The sequence below is a fragment of the Odocoileus virginianus genome, chromosome 5, assembly GCF_023699985.2.
Source record: "Odocoileus virginianus isolate 20LAN1187 ecotype Illinois chromosome 5, Ovbor_1.2, whole genome shotgun sequence".
NCBI lineage: Eukaryota > Metazoa > Chordata > Mammalia > Artiodactyla > Cervidae > Odocoileus > Odocoileus virginianus.
Window position 1 is genome coordinate 40,923,936 of NC_069678.1, and position 20,707 is coordinate 40,944,642.

The 20,707-nt window shown below is 36.6% G+C and overlaps 1 protein-coding gene across 1 annotated transcript in view; it reads left to right on the forward strand.

Annotated features, from left to right (window-relative positions):
* Window positions 1-20,707, forward strand: part of COL24A1 (collagen type XXIV alpha 1 chain) — a 350,400-nt gene that overhangs the window by 205,848 nt on the left and 123,845 nt on the right. The window contains exons 26-30 of the mRNA XM_070467179.1: window positions 503-556; window positions 1,630-1,683; window positions 7,908-7,961; window positions 8,237-8,281; window positions 8,397-8,441. Coding sequence (XP_070323280.1) covers window positions 503-556; window positions 1,630-1,683; window positions 7,908-7,961; window positions 8,237-8,281; window positions 8,397-8,441 — 252 coding nt within the window. The remainder of the gene's footprint in view (window positions 1-502; window positions 557-1,629; window positions 1,684-7,907; window positions 7,962-8,236; window positions 8,282-8,396; window positions 8,442-20,707) is intronic.

Genomic DNA, 20,707 nt, shown 5'->3' on the forward strand with positions numbered 1-20,707 from the left:
CTAATTAATTTCAGGAATAATTGCCTTCTATGATATTCTCTGAAGCATCTGAATATGGTTAATACCACTAAGGGTGTAGTCCTTGTAAAATTTGATAGGCTAGAGTATTTGTTCACAATCACATTTCTTAATTTTTTTAATTCCCTGACATTGAAAAGGATATGGTTTCACAATCTGTATGTATTTAACATAATGAACATTTATTCACAGCATAACATAATCTAGAGAAAGATGAGATGAATATTCTCCTCTCGATAGGTTATAATATGTGATTCTGGGCAAAGAGTTTCTAATAAAAGTATACACAGCTTCTCTGTAAACATTTTTGTTTTTATTGTCTTTCTTGGAACATTTCCTGTGGCCTCATGTCTTGGATAGAAGGTGGAGAGTTTATCAAAGTATCATTTTTAATTACTATTTATCATTTACTGGTTTATCTTCAGTGAAAATAATTAGATGTGATGGAGAATTCATGTCTCTTATATTTTTGCTTAAATTATAGGGATATCCAGGTCCTCCTGGGGCTCCGGGACCCATGGGTGCCCTGGGATTACCTGTAAGTACAGAGAAGACTTCTCTTCCCAATCACTGCAAAACACTCTAGAATATAACAGGGTGTCTTTAATTCCCTTGCTTCTACCTGTTCTGTTATTTACTGCTCACTTCTAATAGTACAGCTCTGCAACCAATAACCATATATAAGAAAATAGTCAATAATTAAGCTTCAACGTAAGACCAGCTGGACAAATCAGAAGCACAATTTCCAACATACTGTTCTTAAAAATTTACTAATGTTCTCCAATTGAAAAAATCCATAGAAAAATTTAGTATTCAAAAATTGAGTTTTGAAAAATTCCATTTGTGTTTACAGGAAAATAATGAAGTCTTGTCTCTAAAGAGAAAGTTTGCTGATTAAAGATTGAAAGTTATTGTGAACTTAAATGTGAAAAATATATGAGCTTTTGTGATCCCCTAAGTAGAACTATTATCAGAAAGGGTTTATGCTGTTTTGTGAAGCTTCTGTTTTGAAGATAAGCCCAATTTTCCAGCATACTGATAGACATGTGTTGACTTCCAAATGAGGAAGACTGATATAGGGCACAGTTGCTAATTGTTTTAGTCATGTAAGATAAAAAATAGATTTTAGTTCCTGTGAAAGTTCACTGTTTTCATCTACCTATGTTATACAAATAAATAAACTTTGTTTTCTAAGCATGTCTTTATTGGAGACTATTAGGTATAAAAAGAGCTCATTGTAATTGAATAATAATGACATCTTCATTGAAGACTATTTTTGTAGCATATTAATTTGGAAAATTTTGTGGTGTTTTTCATGGTAACAGAAAAAATCCATTTTTATGTGATGGGATTATCATAAGCATCTAGAGGAAGGAGAAAGAAATTTTGCAAAAGTAGCCATTGCTTCTTGATGGGCAGGCAGATTAAACTCCCAGGTCACATTGGTTAAGTGCATATCTCCCTCCACTGCCACTGCATATGTGTTTATTATAAAAACCATGTGGTCAGTGAATCTTAAGTACTTCTCATTCTTTTCAGTAGCTTAGAAACTACTATTCTTGTAATATTCCTGTGAATTCTGTAACTGATTTTTAAATTTTCAACATGTAGGGTCATGTGGGGGCAAGAGGACCTCCTGGGATTCCAGGTCCTAAAGGACGAAGAGTAAGTTCTTGAATCAAGGAAGTACATTAACCTAAAAAAAAAAAATGACAAAGAGTAAGTTATCGAATCAAGGAAGTACATTAACCTTAAAAAAAATGACATTGTAAATAGTGGTGTTCAGCAAAAATAGCTTATATTAGATGGAAACATTAATTGCAGTGTAATTTATAATCATTTGTACTTATAAAACCATACTTTTCCATTTTGTGTTTTAGAAATTTTACTGACTGAAGAACTCTCTCTTATTCCCACCTTCCAGTTTTATCCACTGGGGGAATTGTGAATGTAAAGGTGTTTAAATAAATGACTTTTGTACTCACAAAGAGACTTATATAGCAAGAAATAGTACAGCATGATAAAGAGTGAAAGGAAATAGAATGAGGATAAAAGGATGACTAAGAGTTTATTCACTGTAAATAAGAGGTAATATAATCATTGTCTAATAATTATGCATAAGAATTAAGTTAAAAACCTTTCATTCTTTAAGTCTTTGAAACATTTAGATCCTGTTTTTTTCTTTAAAGAAATAAGAACCACCATTTATTGCCTGCCTGTCATGTGCCAAGTACTTTTACATATACTAATACTCAAAACCACTCTAAAAGGGGGAGGCATTTATCTCAGATATTATAGTTGAGGAAAATGGGGCTCTGAGAGTTTAAGTATATGAACCGTTGACATAGGTCTGGAGCACAACCAGGATTCAAACCTTAGTGTGTCTAACTTCAAAGCCTATGGTTTTTCAATACCTCATTGAATATTAAAGTATTTTTCCTTGATTAATTTGAATATGTAGACTCTAAGAACTCTGTTTTCTCCCTTGGCTTCACCTTGACTTTTACAGCTAGTGAAGAAAGTATTTTAAAATGCTGAAATAATGGCCTCCAAATAACAAAGATTTTAAAAAATGGAAAACACCCTCCCTTTTTCATGTTGGCAAGTGCGAGAAAGGTGCTTAGTTTAAAATAACAACTTTAGGAACTCATTGGCAATACAATGATATGGATTCGGCACATTCACTATTATGGCTTGGTTTCAATCCCTGATCAGGGAGTTAAGATCCTGCAAGCTGCACAATGTGGCCAAAAAATAAAATAAGCGAAAGAAGTAATGACTTTAATTTCATGTGCTGTGTTTTAGGTGAAGATTAAAGAAAAAGAGCAAATTTTTCTGTATCATCACTTCTTTTCTGAAAAACTATTTTCTTTTCTGGGTTATGGATTTATAGCCTATAAATAATATTGATGGCCACATCTATTTTAGCCCAAATGAGATTTAGAATAATAAAAAATCATGGAAGATGATCTGTACTCTCATTTTAGTGGTCTGTACTCTGCCAACATTCAGTACTTGGTCAGGTCAAATGTGTTTATTCAACGCTGTATTATTCATAGTGGGAAAGTTCAACCAAATTTGTGACAGATGAAAAAAAAATACTTTATTTGGTTAGCTAAATAATTGAGATCTTATTGGTTATCCAGGCGTACATAAGTCATATACTTAAGCAGGATATGTTTCTGAATCACTTGTGCTATCTCATGTCATATGGAAAGTTTATTTATCTGTAGTTTTTTAACTTCCCTGTGATCCCTGGGCAAATTATTTCTCTTTTCTGATTTGACACTTTGTCTTTATCTCTCACCTCCTCAAAGGTCTCTCTCATCCTCCAGATACATTTTACTGATATGTTTCCAGATGACTCCTCATAATTATTTAAAGTGCACACAGTATTTCTTAAGCAAAGTTTTAGTTTAGAAATAAGGGCTTCATTTAGTACAAAAATGCTCCCTTTACAGGGGAATATTTGATGTAATCAGTCAATGTTGGGAATACAAAAAGAACTGAAGACCAAAATGTTAAAGAAAAAAGATAGTATTATGAAGTTCCATTCTAGTTCTCACCTAGTATCTTCTTCTCCCATCAACCTATTTCCTCATCTATTCTCCACTATAGATGTGATAATAATGCGTATCATTTCAAATGTTTTTCACTCACAAAAATTTAAGAATTTCTGTCCAGCCTACAGGGATAAATGCAAAAGTTATTTAGATGGAGATGCCTGTGCCCCAGCCTTTCCTTGCTACCCCAAAGACTGAAGAGGTCAATATTTCCAGCACACCTGTAACACTTTATGATACACAACTGTGTCACAGTACATTGGAGGGGAAGCTAGGCACATTTTCATAGAGACTATACAAAGAACTATCATGAAACTAGTGCTTATGTGCCCTTGCTGTTCTGCCTGTGATTTATACTTTTATCATATGTGATTTGTGAGCATCATGAATGGTAGGACTACAACCCAAGGATTCTGCTTCTCCGTCTGATTCTCTGCTATCCATCCATCTGCCATTCATCTGTCTAACATTTACTGATTTAATACAATCTGTCAAATTCTCCTACTGTCTTGGAGAATTCAAGGTTAACTATTCCTTGTATGTAAGCCACATGATTTCATGGTTTAATGACTTACAGTCAGTGGCTTTTAAAGTATCATACAATATTGACAGAGAATAGCAAAAGCTCAGGAAACAATCTAAATAACTTAGTGTCATGAAAATTTTTCTAACTTGTTTTGTGAAGATTGTATAATCCTGCCCCTTATGAAAAAGATAACAGGATTGACTGAAAATGTTCATGTAGTTTGAGATTATTAGATGGGAGAGTTACCTGTAGCCTGTAGTGACTTATTTTCCTTTCCTGGGCTCCAACATCACTGTGGACGGACTGCAGCCATGAAATTAAAAGACACTTGTGCTCGGAAGAAAAGTTATGACAAACCTAGACAGCATATTAAAAAGCAGAGACATCACTTTGCCAACAAAGGTCCATACAATCAAAGCTATGGTTTTTCCATTACTCACATACAAATGTAAGAGTTGGACCGTGAGGAAGGCTGAGCACCGAAGAACTGATGCTTTGGAACTGTGGATCTGGAGAAGACTCTTCAGAGTCCTTTGGACAGCAAGGTCAACCTGTCAATTCTAAAGAGATAAACCCTGAATATTCATTGGAAAGACTGATGCTGAAGTTGCGATACTTTGGCCACCTGATTCAAAGAGCTGACTCATTGGGAAAGACTCTGATGCTGCAAAGATTGAAGGCAAGAGGAGAAGGGGACAACAGAGGAAGAGATGGTTGGGTGGCTTCACTGACTCCATGAACATGAACTGGAGCAAACTCTGGGAGACAGGGAAGCCTGGTGTGCAGTCCATGAGGTCACAAAGAGACGGACACAGTGCAGAGACTAAACAACAACAAACCTGTAGCCGACTTTTAACTTTTCCAAAAGAGGACCAAAAAAAAAGATTAGTTTTTTTTTAACTTAGCCAGAATACATTCCTCAAGAGCTTTATATTATAGCTAATCAGATATTTTAAGGCAAGTACTAGAAAGAATAACTTTATACCCAATTAGGTACCTATTATAATACTGCTTGTCTAGTGTTCTTAGAACTTGACCTGAAGCTTGTTGTCTCAGGAGTCAGAGAAGAAACCCAGGGATAACTTCTACAACCAATATCGAAGTGAATGTTACAAATGTTGATAAAACTAAGCTTTAGTTAATTAACCAACCCTTAACTGAACCCTTAATTGTACTTCCCTGGTGACTCAGATGGTAAAGTGTTTGCCTGCAGTGCGGGAGACCCAGGTTCAATCCCTGGGTCGGGAAGATCCCCTGGAGAAGGAAATGGCAACCCACTCCAGTACTCGTGCCTGGAAAATTCCGTGGATGGAGGAGCCTGGTGGGCTATAGTCCATGGGGTTGCAGAGTTGGACACAACTGAGCAACTTCACTTAATTGAAGCATTGGGAGGACCAGACTTTTCAAGAGTTCTGCCAGTCTTAACGTGGAGTCAAAATTTTTATCTTCTCCCCACTCCCCACTTTCTGCCACAACCAAACTTACATTTTCAATTTGATTTTATATTAATGCTGTCATAATTCTACTGATTAATATTAACAAAATATCCAAGAAAGTCAGAAGCTTCATGTTACAAAAGAGTTAAATGCCTGGTTCGCAGTGGACACATTTCTAGATCATACTTGTTTCTGTGGTATTTTAGAATGCTAACTACTCACTTCTTTTCATACTTTCTCAGCCACGTTCTATTATTACTCTAAAAAATTTTGTAATGTGTTTTCCTGAGAGAAGAAAAAGGGAAAAGGGCATGGAAGGTGCTAGGGAAAGAATCATAAGGTAAAGGTAATTATTAGAACAAGGTCCTGCGAGATTGCACTTGAAACTTCAGTCATGCTTTAAGTTTGGTTTTTCTTCCGTCTTCAGTTACTTAGCTGTCAAACATTCCAGGGACGCCCCCACCTCAGGACCTTTGCAGTTGCTATTGCTCCTACCAGAATGATCTTTCCCAAGTTATTTGCATACCCTCAGTCTCATCTCCTTCAGGTCTAGCCACATGTCAATTGAGAGCTTTCTCAAACACCCCTCTAAAGTAGCTCCCCTCCCCACCTTAGATTCTTTCTAGTCCTTTAGCCTCTTTATTTTTCTTCATTATACCTGACTACCTATAGTCATTTTATATTGTAATTTTACATATATACTTGCTTATTTATAAATTCAGGGATTTGTCTCTTCTCCCAGTTGGTCCTCAATAAATGTTTGTTAAGTGACTAGCACTTTGAAAGTCACGTATCTATTAAGTCCACACTCCTCAATCTGATATTCAGGGTCCTATACATTCAGAGTTTAACTTAGTTTTTCCGTCTTTTATGGGAAAATAGGGTCAAAAGTAAGCTGGGGACATGTCATGGAGTACCTTAATATAGACTGAGAGATTGCAGTGCTGGAGATATGGCTTTGGCTCCAGTTGCCCAGTGGGGCTATACATCCTCATGGAGTGTGAGTCTTCTCTCCAATCCCATGAATGTTCCCAGCAGGATCAGGGTTTGCAGTTACCCCAAGAGCACCCAGGAAGAGCGTCCTATTACAGTAAGCGGCTTTATAACAGTATATACTTAAACTAAGTTGGCCTCAGGTGGGCTACAGTAGAAGGTGCTGAAGCCTATGGGGCTCCTTCAAATCATCATGTTATATTAGGAAATTTGTATCACTGTTTTGTATAGAAATCTTCAATGCCTCCTCATTGTTTATTGATTCAACTATAAACTCCAGTCCTTCACCCTTTAAATCCCAGTCTTTCTACAATTATCTATTAATATAGAAATACTAAAAAATGCTCAGTGTTATCAATAACTCAGGTTAAATGAACTACATTTTTCATTTTTGCATATCTTCTTTTCTGCCTCTGTATCCTTTTCTCATACTATCCCTCTATTTAGAATTTCTTCCAGAGCATGATCTCTGACTGTCAAAATAATACCTCCATTCCCTTTACAACCTGTGAAAGCTCTCTCCCTCCTTTGAATCGCTTTACCCCTTAACACACCTTATCTCTGCCTATATTATAGTTGCTTTTGTAGTTTACCTTATATCATAATATGGATCCCCATAACATTTAATGCAGTGCCTTTTTCACAGTTAATATTCAGTTAATGGTTGTAGAATTTGATTAATTCTCTTTAAAAGGACTTTAAGATCTTGCAAGGACAGTTATAATTTTGTCAAGGAATGTATACCGTCTTTCATAGAGAATGACTTTTGCAACTAATATTCATAGCTAATTACTGATTTGGTATTGATAGCAACACAGCTCAGAAATTTTAATTGTACATGAACATTCTCAGCAGCATTTTCTGTTCCTTTTCTGTGCCCATGGCCATCTTTCAGTTGTCAAGCAGGTGCATGGTAGAGAACATACAGTCAGCATTCGTTTCCTAATAATGTGGTGAGAAGAGTGCCATTCCAAAAATATAAAACAAGAAAACTGTTTGGACAAACCAGCTACTTTAAAGTTACTTTAGAGTTGTTTTTAGGAGAAATTCTGGATTTCTGTAGAGTAAATGATAAGGTAAACAAAAGACTTAAATAACAAATCTATGTTACAGCCACCTGACTCAACAACTCAATCAGCTGTTTTTGTGGTTATCTGATTTACAATTTTGCATTAAAAACACTGGCCTGATTCTCCTATGCAGATGAGTTCACCCATATAATACCCAGCTGTATTCTTTACTGTGTTCCTGGCACAGAAACAAGCAAAAGGAGTTTGTCAACTATTGAGGACAATGTCTCCATTTGTATGGATGCATAACAGTACAAAAGAAACATTTAAAATTAACAACAGGATGTTTTTTCATCTCTAGGGACCAAGAGGACCAGATGGTCCCTTAGGAGAACCAGGTATACAAGGTACCAAGGTAATCATTTATTTGCTCATTTCATATGCAGTTAAATATTTTTCAGCCTGTATCTCCTACCTGTCTAAACACTGATGTATTTTCTTATAAAAGTATGATTCTAATTTTTAAGTCTAATTCTTAAACATACATAAAGTTTTTACTGTACTCACAGAAATGTGTTTTTTTGTTATTGAAGTATGTATATGATGTCTTACTTTTTTGGTATGTGAGTGTATGTGTGTAAGACCATAATTCCCATTCTTATTAACTCACCTGTTATTGATTCTTGTTAGGGTGAAACAGGAGATCAAGGAAAAAGAGGACCTCATGGTCTTATTGTAAGTAGTAAAACAGTTCACATTAACCATAAACATAAAATCTTCCATTTTTCTTGGCCTGTGATTCGTGTTTGAGGAGGGAGCTGCTTGACCCAGGCATTTTCTCTCTCATTAGGGTAAGACTGGAAACCCTGGAGAGAGAGGAGTTCAAGGAAAACCAGTAAGTAATTAAAAATAATCAAACCATAAATATATTTTACCCACTTTATCCTCTGATACAACTCTTGTTTAGTAATCAGTATGTTAGACTAAGCGAATGTAAGTTATTTTCCTCCTTGAATCCTTAGGTCATTCTTTCATTGAGGCAAATTGCTTACTCATTTTGGGCCTTTTATGTACCTATCTATAAACTGGTAGTGGTAACTGACACTTTAACTTCATCTTATTATGATAGTTTTTCTGTAAAACCCATTTCAAGATAAAGTAGTGTGATATCATATAAATATAATGGAACATTAAGCTAATGTAAGAAACTTCTTTGAGGCCTCTTGCCTAGTTTCATTTTAACTAAACTTGTGTTGTTTGGACCCTTGGAGTGTGGAGTTGTGTGTGTCTTTATATTTCCCATGGTCCTACTCTAAGAATTTTTAATATCATATAATGCTAAATATTTTCCTACCATCAAAAATCTCATAATTATATGATTTTTTCCTCTGGGACACAAGTTCTGTGGTTATCAATATTAATTGAAGGGAAGAAAATATATTTTTAAAAAGAGAAATATATTCACATACACATATGTTACTCATATATACATGTATAGTTTTGAATACACGAGCTTAAACGTATGGGTTTTTTATTTCATTTTAAACATAATTTTTAATGTCATTTTGATTTGTTATATATATATATGTATAATTTAAAGTTATACAGTTTAAATATACAGCAACTGAATAGTCAGAAAAGGCTAGGACGATATTGTTTTAGTTGCTGTAGTGGCTATCACTGTCACTGGATTTACTTTTCGTCTGTGAAATCTGCTGCCCCCTGCCTGTTGGTTCCCATAATAGCATTACATTTGACAATGGTCAGACCTACAGTAGCAGAGACTTAAAAGAGAAAAACGGTTGTATCCAGGGAAAGAACTTGTTTGTGAGAATATATCATTAACTGAAGTCACCCTGAAAGACTATTTTGGAGTATTAATATTCATCATCTGAGTTTCTTTTATATCAATGTAAACAGTGTTTCTGGAGATTCTTCCATGTTGCTGCACTGTAACACAAAATTAATATTTGTGATGAATGGAAACATTTGGAATTTTTCAAGTCTGTTCTTATTTTAGAAAAATGAAACCAGGAGAAATTAAATTACTTAGACATATTGTACATTGTTGACACTCCTTAGATTTTACCTTCATGTTCAGCTTATCACATATGCCAATTAGAAATCTGGTTTCCTCAATCAAAAATGGTTGAGGAAACCAAATGGTTTTTACTAGAGCTGTTTTGTAACTAGCTTACACCAAACAAGTCTCATAGACTATTGCAAGAGTAAAGTTACGTTAGCAGATGACAGTACAAAATGAGTTAATACTAACTGTTGAGGTTTACTTAGATTTATACATACATCGTCCCCTTGGTCTTGATTAAACTGAAAGAGACTTGAGATCTGAAGAAAGCTAGGATCAATCAATCCAACAAATCCAGATGCCCCCCAAATACATTTGATCCTGCACAGTAATCTCAGTGTCTCTAGTCATTTTTTCACTGTCAGCAATCAGACAGTGCTTATAATAGAAAGATACACCGGAGGTCAGATTGACCTTTGTTTTAATGCATGCTGCTCATAATGTCTTGGCTAAGTTGGTTAGCTCTTCAGATCTTATTTTCTTCATGTGTAAAATAGACATCTCTAAATTGTCATGGAATTGATGCTTTTGAACTGTGGTGTTGGAGAAGACTCTTGAGGGTCCCTTGGACAGCAAGGAGATACAACCAGTCCATCCTGAAGAAAATCAGTCCTGAATATTCATTGGAAGGACTGATGCTGAAGCTGGAACTCCAGTAGTTTGGCCACATGATGCGAGGAGCTGACTCATTTGAAAAGACCCTGATGCTGGGAATGATTGAAGGCAGGAGGAGAAGGGGACAACAGAGGATGAGATGGTTAGATGGCATCACCGACTCAATGGACATGAGTTTGAGTAATCTCCAGGAGTTGATGATGGACAGGGAGGCCTGGTGTGCTGCAGTCCATGGGGTCGCAAAGAGTCAGACATCACTGAGCGACTGAACTGAACTGAACTGAACTGACTGCAATTGTCATAATACTAAAACCAGGTATTAAATGAAAATTGCTAGCACATAGAATTCTCGGCTAGTCCAAATAAACAGAAGTATACTTGTTATGTTGTTGTTCAGTTGCTCAGTCATGTCTGACTCTTTGCAACCCCATGGACTGTAGCACACCAAACTTCCCTGTCCTCCACCTCCAGTGCTCAAGCTCATGTCCATTGAGTCAGTGATGCTATCTAACCATCTCATCCTCTTCTGCCATCTTCTCTGTTTGCCTTCCGTCTTTCTCAGCATCCAAATCTTTTCCAATGAGTCAGCTCTTCGCATCAGGTGGTCAAAGAATTGGAGCTTCAGCGTTAGTATCAGTCTTCTAGTGAATATTCAGGATTGATTTCGTTTAGAATTGACTGGTTTGATTACCTTGCAGTCCAAGGGACTCTCAAGAGTCTTCTCCAACACCACAGTTCAAAAGCATCAATTCTTCAGCGTTCAACTTTCTTTATGGTCCAACTCTCACACCTGTGCATCACTACTGGAAAAGCCATAGCTTTGACTATATAGACCTTTGTTGGCAAAGTGATGTATCTGCTTTTTAATGCACTGTCCAGGTTTGTCATAGCTTTTCTTCAAAGGAGGAGGCATCTTTTACTTTCATGGCTATAGTCACCACCTGCAGTGATTATAGAGCTCAAGGAAATAAAATCTGCTGCTGTTTTAATTTTTTCCCTATCTATTTGCCATGAAGTGATGGGACCAGATGCCATGATGTTAGTTTTTTGAATGTTGAGTTTCAAGCCAGCTTTTTCACTCTCCTCTTTCACCATCATCAAGAGGCTTTTTATTTCCTCTTCACTTTCTGCCATTAGGGTGGTATAATCTGCATATCTGAGGTTATTGATATTTCTCCTTGAAATCTTGATTCCAGCTTGTGCTTTATCCAGCCCAGCATTTTGCATGATGTACTCTGCATACAAGTTAAATAAGTAGGGTGACAATATGTAGCCTTGATGTACTTCTTTCCTGATTGGGAGCCAATCCATTATTTCATGTCTGGTTCTAGCTGTTGCTTCTTGACCTGCCTACACATTTCTCAGGAGGCAGGTAAAGTGGCTGGTATTCCCATCTTTTTAAGAGCTTTCCACAGTTTATTGTGAGTCAAAGGCTTTAGCATAGTCAATAAAACAGAAGTAGATGTTTTTCTGGAATTCCCTTGCTTTTTCTGTGATCCAACGGATGTTGGCAATTTGATCTCTGGTTCCCCTGTCTTTTCTAAATCCAACTTGTACGTTTGGAAATTCTCAGTTCACATACTGTTGAAACCTAGCTTGGAGAACTTTGAGCATTAACTTGCTTGCTTGTGAAATGAGTGTAATGGTGCAGTAGTTTGAGCATTCTTTGACATTGCTCTTCTTTGGAATTGGATGAAAACTGACCTTATCCATATTTGTCTAGGGGCCAATGTTATTTCCTATACTTTTCTTCCATCTGTGTGTATATCTGACTCAAAGAGAGAATCAAGAAGAAAGGACATGATGCATTGTGTTATTAAGGTGATAAAGTCCACATAACATATTAGTTTTCTAAATCTTATAAAAGAAACTATTAACAGTTCATTTATCATTGATTTTTATCTAGATACTCTTTCAGTTGATGAGATAGGGGTATTAAATCCTCCACCTTTGATTTCTGTATTTGTCTATGACTCTAATTCTTTCAGATTTTGCTTTATACATTTTGAAACTATTTTTAGAGTATTTACATATGGTTATTATGTCTTCCCAGTCAACAGACCCTTTTATTATTTCAAAATGTTCCTCTTTCTTTCTGGTAACACTTTTTATTTTGAAATCTACTGTACTTGATATGAGTCTCTCTAGCTGTTTGCATGGCATATGTTTTTCATTCATTTATTTTCAAGCCATCTATGCCTTGATGTTTAAAGTGAGTGTCTTAAAGGTACATCTTGCCTTTTAATTCATCCTGACAACCTCTGCCTTTTAATTAGTGTTTGCCCCATTTCCACCTAATGTAGTTACTGATGTAGTTGCATTTAGGTCTACCATTTTATGACAGTTTTCCTTTGTCATGGTGGTGGTGTTCAGTGCCTTTTTTGTTGTTGTTCAGTCGCTTAGGAGTGTCCAATTCTTTGTGACCCCGTGGACTGCAGCATGCCAAGCTTCCCTGTCTTTCACCATCTCCCTGAGTGCCTTCTTTAGGCATTGAATAACTGTGAGAACGCCATTTTAATTTAGCTACTGACTTTTTAGCTATACTTCTTTTCATTATTACTTTTAAGTGGTTATTCTAGGTCAGAAGTCAGTGAACTATCTTTGTAAAGAGCCACAGAATATTTTGGCCTTTGTGGCCATGTGGGCTTTGGTGCAACTACTCAACTCTAGTGTCATCATAGTGTGAAAGCAACCATAGACAGTATTTAAAGAGTGAGCATGATTATTCAAAAAAATTGTTTACAAAATCAGGTGGTGGTCCAAATTTGGCATTCAGACTGCATTTTGCCAACTGATTTAGGGGTCACAGTCTAAGGTTCTAATGTCTACTTAGAGTTAATGTAGTAATACTTTACATAATGGTAAGAAACTTCTGGCCATATAAACTTGTTTACCAGTACCCTGTCTTACATGCTATACTTGTTTTACATATTACATTTCTATATATGTTATAAACACCATATTTCAAAGTTAAAATTCTACTTTAACATAAATAGAAATACATGTTTTAGAGATATTTAGAAGGAAAGTAGGGATTTTTAAATGTATCCATGCATTTACTCTTAATTCTTTCTATATATGCACATTTCTAAGAGGTATATTTCCCTGAAGACTGGAGAAATTCCTTTAGATTTCTTATAGTCAAGCTCTTCTAGTGATGAATTCTCTTAGTTTTTCTTTATTTCACCTTTTTTCTTGAGGATGTTTTCACTGATTACAGAATTCTGGGTCAACAAAGTTTTTGTTTGTTTTTTTTGTTTGTTTGTTTGTTTGATTTTTTTGCTTCCATTCAGTACTGTTTCCATTCAGTGCTGTAAAAATGACACACTATTTATTTTTGGCCTGCATTATTTCTGAAGAGAGGTCTACACTTACCTTTATCATTATTCCCCTCCATATAATATATCATTTTTCTCTGACTGTTTTCAAGATTCTTTATCTTTGGTTTTCAGTAGTTTGATTGTGATGTGCCTAAATGAATTTTCTTCACACTTACCTAGCTTGAGGTTTGCTGAGTTTTTTGCATGTGTAAATTAGCTTTCACTAAATTTGGAAATTTTTAAATGTTTTTTTCAAAAATCTTTTCTACACAACTTTCTCTCTCCTTTCCTTCTTATATTCTAGCTAAATATATGTTAGTCATTCTGATTATCTTAGGTCCCTGGGGCCCTATCATTCCTTGTTCAGTCTTTCCTCTTCCTGTTTTTTTTTTTAATTAGATAACATAAATCTATCTTCCCTAACTTGTTAGGGAAACCCTTTTAGTTTTATTCTTGATATTTTATTTTAAACTTTTATTTGGATATTTAATTTTCAGTTCTATAATTATAGATACTCTTCTTATTCTGAGATTTCCTGTTTATTTATCATAAGTACATTTTTATTTACATGAGTGAGCATTTTTATTTTTTTATCATTCCACATTCTTTTTTTTTCCCATTTATTTTTATTAGTTGGAGGTTGATTACTTCACAATATTGTAGTGGTCTTTCCATACATTGACATGAATCAGCCATGGATTTACATGTGTTCCCCATCCTGAACCCCCCTCCCACCTCCCTCCCCATCCTATCCCTACGGGTCATCCCAGTGCACCAGCCCTGAGCACTTGCCTCATGCATCCAACCTGGGCTCATGATCTGTTTCACACTTGATAATATACATGTTTCAGTGCTATTCTCTCAGATCATCCCACCCTCGCCTTCTCCCATAGAGTCCAAAAGTCTGTTCTGTACATCTGTGTCTCTTTTTCTGTCTTGCATATAGGGTTATCGTTACCATCTTTCTAAATTCCATATATATGCGTTAGTATACTGTATTGGTGTTTATCTTTCTGGCTTACTTCACTCTGTATAATGGGCCCCAGTTTCATCCATCTCATTAGAACTGATTCAAATGTATTCTTTTTAATGGCTGAGTAATATTCCATTGTGTATATGTACCACAGCTTCCTTATCCATTCATCTGCTGATGGGTATCTAGGTTGCTTCCATGTCCTGGCTATTATAAACAGTGCTACGATGAACATTGGGGTGCATGTGTCTCTTTCGGATCTGGTTTCCTCGGTGTGTTTTCCCAGGAGTGGGATTGCTGGGTCATATGGCAGTTCTATTTCCAGTTGTTTAAGGAATCTGCACACTGTTCTCCATAGTGGCTGTACTAGTTTGCATTCCTACCAACAGTGTTCGAGGGTTCCCTTTTCTCCACACTCTCTCCAGCATTTATTGCTTGTAGACTTTGGATAGCAGCCATTCTGATTAGCGTGTAATGGTACCTTGTTGTGGTTTTGATTTGCATTTCTCTGATAATGAGTGATGTTGAGCAGCTTTTCATGTGTTTGTTAGCCATTTGTATGTCTTCTTTGGAGAAATGTCTGTTTATATCTTTGGCCCATTTTTGAATTGGGTCACTTATTTTTCTGGAATTGAGCTGTAGGTGTTGCTTGTATATTTTTGAGAGTAATCCTTTGTCTGTTGCTTCATTTGCTATTATTTTCTCCCATTCTGAAGGCTGTCTTTTCACCTTGCTTATAGTTTCCTTTGTTGTGCAAAAGCTTTTAAGTTTAATTAGGTCCCATTTGTTTATTTTTACTTTTATTTCCAATATTCTGGGAGGTGGGTCATAGAGGATCTTGCTGTGATTTATGTCGGAGAGTGTCTTTTTTCCATTGTATATTCTTGCCTCCTTTGTCAAAGATAAAGTATCCATAGGTACGTGGATTTATCTCTGGGCTTTCTATTTTGTTCCATTGATCTATATTTCTGTCTTTGTGTCAGTACCATACTGTCTTGATGACTGTGGCTTTGTAGTAAAGCCTGAAGTCAGACAGGTTGATTCCTCCAGTTCCTTTCTTCTTTCTCAAGATTGCTTTGGCTATTCAAGGTTTTTTGTATTTCCATACAACTTGTGAAATTATTTGTTCTAGTTCTGTGAAAAATACTGTTGGTAGCTTGATAGGGATTGCATTGAATCTATAGATTGCTTTGGTTAGTATACTTATTTTCACTATATTGATTCTTCCAATCCATGAACACGGTATATTTCTCCATCTGTTTGTGTCCTCTTTGATTTCTTTCATCAGTGTTTTATAGTTTTCTTTGTATAGGGCTTTTGTTTCTTTAGATAGATATACTCCTAAATATTTTATTCTTTTTGTTGCAATGGTGAACGACATTGTTTCCTTAATTTCTCTTTCTGTTATCTCATTGTTAGTGTATAGGAATGCAAGGGATTTCTATGTGTTAATTTTATATCCTGCAACTTTACTATATTCATTGATTAGCTCTAAAAATTTTCTGGTAGAGTCTTTATGGTTTTCTATGTAGAGGATCATGTCATCTGCAAACAGTGAGAGTTTTACTTCTTCTTTTCCTACCTGGATTTTTTAATTTCTTTTCTGCTCTGATTACTGTGGCCAAAACTTCCAAAACTATATTGAATAGTAGTGGTGAGAGTGGGCACCCTTTTCTTGTTCCTGACTTTAGGGGAAATGCTTTCAATTTTTCACCATTGAGGATAATGTTTTCTGTGGGTTTGTCATATATAGCTTTTATTATGTTGAGGTATGTTCCTTCTATTCCTTCTTTCTGGAGAGTTTATCATATATCGATGTTTAATTTTGTCAAAGACTTTCTCTGCATCTATTGAGATAGCCATATGGTTTTTATCTTTCAATTTGTTAATGTGGTGTATTACATTCATTGATTTGTGGATATTAAAGAATCCTTGCGTTTCTGGGATAAAGCCCACTTGGTTATGATGTATGATCTTTTTAATATGTTGTTGGATTCTGCTTGCTAGAATTTTGTTAAGGATTTTTGCATCTATGTTCATCAGTGATATTGGCCTGTAGTTTTCTTTTTTTGTGGCAACTTTGTCTGGTTTTGGTATTAGGGTGATGGTGGCCTCATAGAATGAGTTTGGAAGTTTGCCTTCTTCTGCAATTTTCTGGAACAGAAAATTTGTTTGTGTAAGACAGTTTGTGTAAGACAGGTGTTAGCTCTTCTCTAAATTTTTGGTAGAATTCAGCTGCGAAGCCGTCTGGTCCTGGGCTTTTGTTTGCTGAAAGATTTCTGATTACAGTTTCGATTTCCATGCTTGTGATGGGTCTGTTAAGATCTATTTCTTCCTGGTTCAGTTTTGGAAAGTTATACTTGTCTAAGAATTTGTCCATTTCTTCCAAGTTGTCCATTTTATTTGCATATAGCTGCTGGTAGTAGTCTCTTATGATCCTTTGTATTTCAGAGTTGTCTGTTGTGATCTCTCTATTTTCATTTCTAATTTTGTTAATTTGGTTCTTCTCCCTTTGTTTCTTAATGAGTCTGGCTAACAGTTTGTCAATTTTATTTATCTTTTCAAAAAACAAGCTTTTAGCTTTGTTGATTTTTGCTATGGTCTCTTTTGTTTCTTTTGCATTTATTTCTGCTCTAATTTTTAAGATTTCTTTCCTTCTACTAACCCTGGGGTTTTTCATTTCTTCCTTCTCTAGTTGCTATACGTGTAGAGCTAGGTTATTTATTTGACTTTTTTCTTGTTTCTTGAGGTAAGCCTGTATTGCTATGAACCTTCCCCTTAGCACTGCTTTTACAGTGTCCCATAGGTTTTGGGTTGTTGTGTTTTCATTTTCATTCATTTCTATGCATATTTTGATTTCTTTTTTGATTTCTTCTATGATTTGTTGGTTATTCAGAAGCATGTTATTTAGCCTCCATATGTTTGACTTTTTAATAGTTTTTTTTCCCTGTAATTGAGATCTAATCTTACTGCATTGTGGTCAGAAAAGATGACCGTAATAATTTCAATTTTTTTGAATTTACCAAGGCTAGATTTATGGTCCAGGATGTGATCTATTCTGCAGAAGGTTCCATGTGCACTTGAGAAAAAGGTGAAATTCATTAATTTGGGGTGAAATGTCCTATAGATATCAATTAGGTCTGGCTGGTCCATTGTGTCATTTAAAGTTTATGTTTTCTTGTTAATTTTCTGTTTAGTTGATCTATCCATAGGTGTGAGTAGGGTATTAAAGTCTCCCACTATTATTGTGTTATTGTTAATTTCCCCTTTCATGCTTGTTAGCATTTGCCTTACATCCTTACATAGTGCAGTGCTCCTATGTTGGGTGCACATATATTTATAATTGTTATATCTTCTTCTTGGATCGATCCTTTGATCATTATGTTGTGTCCTTCTTTGTCTCTTTTCACAGCCTTTATTTTAAAGTCTATTTTATCTGATACGAGTATTGCGACTCCTGCTTTCTTTCTTTTGGTCTCATGCTGTGAGGAGGGAGGGGCACTGCAGACAAATATCACTGGTGTGTGTGGGGGGAGCACTCGCAGTGTTCCGGCCACACTGGGTTTGCCCCCGCTCCCGGCATGTGTGCTTTCCCCATCTACACTGCTCGGGCTCCAGGCTGCTCTCCTGGAAGCGGGCCCTGAGTTGCGTGCACTTCCCAGGCCCAAGCCACTCAGGTTCAGGTTCTCAGGTACTCCACAAAGGTGCAAACTTGGTTGGGCCTGTGTTTTGTGCCTTCCTGGTCTGAGCAGCTCAGGCAGCCAGGAGCTTGACGAGCGCACTCTATTCAGGTGCAGCGCGACTTCTTTCCTCCCCGGCCTCGCCTCAGTTTCCAGGCGCACCTGGTCCGGTGTGCCTTGTGTCTCTTCTGGGGAGCTGATCTCTGGCTGCGACCCTCCCAGCGGATGTAAACCATCCAGAATCTCAGGAAGTCTTTGGTTAGAAGCTGGAAGCCTGTTTGCCGTTTGGTAGGGGGTGCCGTCTCTGGGGCCGAGTTTGCCCCTTTCCCCTCCCCCCTGCCTCCTGCCTCCGGTGGGGGATGGGCCGGTCTGCAGCCGGCTAGCTCTTCTCTGGTATTGCTCAGTTCTTTGTTCTGCAAATGGCCGGCTGTGCCTTAGGTTAGGGCTTTTCGAAGGTTAATTCTCTCTCTCTCTCTCTCTCCCCCCCGCCCCCCCACAGTTTAAGTTGCTATCTCATGTTAGCTCCCTCAGATTGCCCTCAGGGCATTCAGACCCCGTCCTTACCCTAAGCAATGCCACCTGCTCCTCTCTGTTCAGCCCCCACTTGCTGGTGGTGGATATGAGCGTCTGGAGTGCTTTTCTGCTGGGAGTTGCTTTTAGGCATGTAATCTGTGGGTTTTATTTATTTTTCCTCCCAGTTAAGTTGCCCTGCGAGATTCGAAAACTTTCCCCAAACCCACCAGTGAGAGGGTTTCCTGGTGTTTGGAAACTTCCTCTGTTAAGACTCCCTTCCCAGGACGGATCTCCATCCCCAACTCTTTTGTCTCCCTTTTTATAACTTTTATATTTTGTCCTACCTCCTTTCAAAGACAATGGGCTGCTTTTCTGGGTGCCTGATGTCCTCCGCTAGCGATCAGAAGTTGTTTTGTAGAGTTTGCTCAGCGTTCAAATGATCTTTCGATGAATTTGTGAGGGAGAAAATGGTCTCCCCATCCTATTCCTCCACCATCTTAGCTCCTCCTCCGCATTTTCATATTAACTACTTTAAAAATGTTGTGTGATACATCTAAAACCTGTATTATCTTGAGTCTGGTTTCCATTAATTGCCTTTTCTTATAAACATGGGAAAATTTCCCTGTCAAGTAATTTTGAATTATATCTTGAATATTTTGACTTACTGTAGAGACTCTAAAGTCTGTTACATTTCTTTGAAAAGCATTGTTTGTTTTTTAATTTGGCAGGCATTTAACTTGGTGATCAAGCTCCAAGTTTTCTCTCTTTCATGAGTAGATGGCTGCTAAAGTCTCTGTTAAGTGCTTTTAACCTTGTCTGATCAACTTAGAGTCTGACGTACCAATACAAACCTACACATGATTATTTAAAATAGAAGGGCACTGAATGTTTTATTTCTCATGGAAATCAGAAAAAGCAGTTTAGTATAGTGAAAGAGCTTGACATTGGGATCAGACATATTCAAAGTCAGATTCTGGTTCTTCCATTTATAGCTGTTTTAACTTAGTACAAATTATTTGACCTTTTTGAGCTTCAGTTTTCCTATCAGTAAAATGAGATAGATTTATAGTTATGAAAAAATCATGCTCATTATGTTCTTAGCTCAGGCCCTCAATAAATAACAACCACTATAAGTCATTATCCTCCTGGTCGTCATTGGCATCATCACTATGATATGCATCATAGAGCAAGGAGTTGTACTACAGATAAGGTATTTCAGTAGCCTCGTAACCTTAAAGGGAATCTGAAAAGCCTTAAAATGAATTTCTACTTTGTGCCAGCTTGTTCTTTTCTTTTTCATCTCCAATAAAAATAATTAGGGTCCATTTAGATCATTTCATAGTTTTGCCAAACAGCATTTATGCAGCATTAACAGTATTAAAAGTGCATATCAAGCTTAATATTGTGTGCAGACACACTTTACAAAGCAAATTGGGCAAGTACTATTTAAGGTTCTAAGTGCTTTATGTTTCAAATGGTACATCAGGCATAGAGGGATTCCTTATATTGATCTGGTCTTAATTTAGGAGTATATGGGTAACATGTGATTTTCATGACTGAAATAAGGTCTTAGTCAGGTGAGAGTCCGCAAGATTTTACAAATCTGCCTTTCTCTAATCGCTTCACCAGTGGCTCAGCAGTAAAGAATCCACCTGCAATGCAGGACGCAGGTTCAATTCCTGGGTTGGGAAGATCCCCTGGAGAAGGAAATGGCAACTCTCCCCAGTATTCTTGCCTGGAAAATCCCATGGACAGAGGAGCCTGGTGGACTACAGTCTGCGGGATCACAAAAGAGTCAGACACAACTGAGCAACCAAACAACAACTACTTTCTCTAATCAGACAATCATATGTAACTAAGCATGGCATTGATGATTGTAACTTAGATTCTTTGTTCCTAAAAATTTTTAATATCTTCCAATTTAATATTAATGTTAAAATTTTAATTGAGGATAAAAGGATGATTGTGATCTGC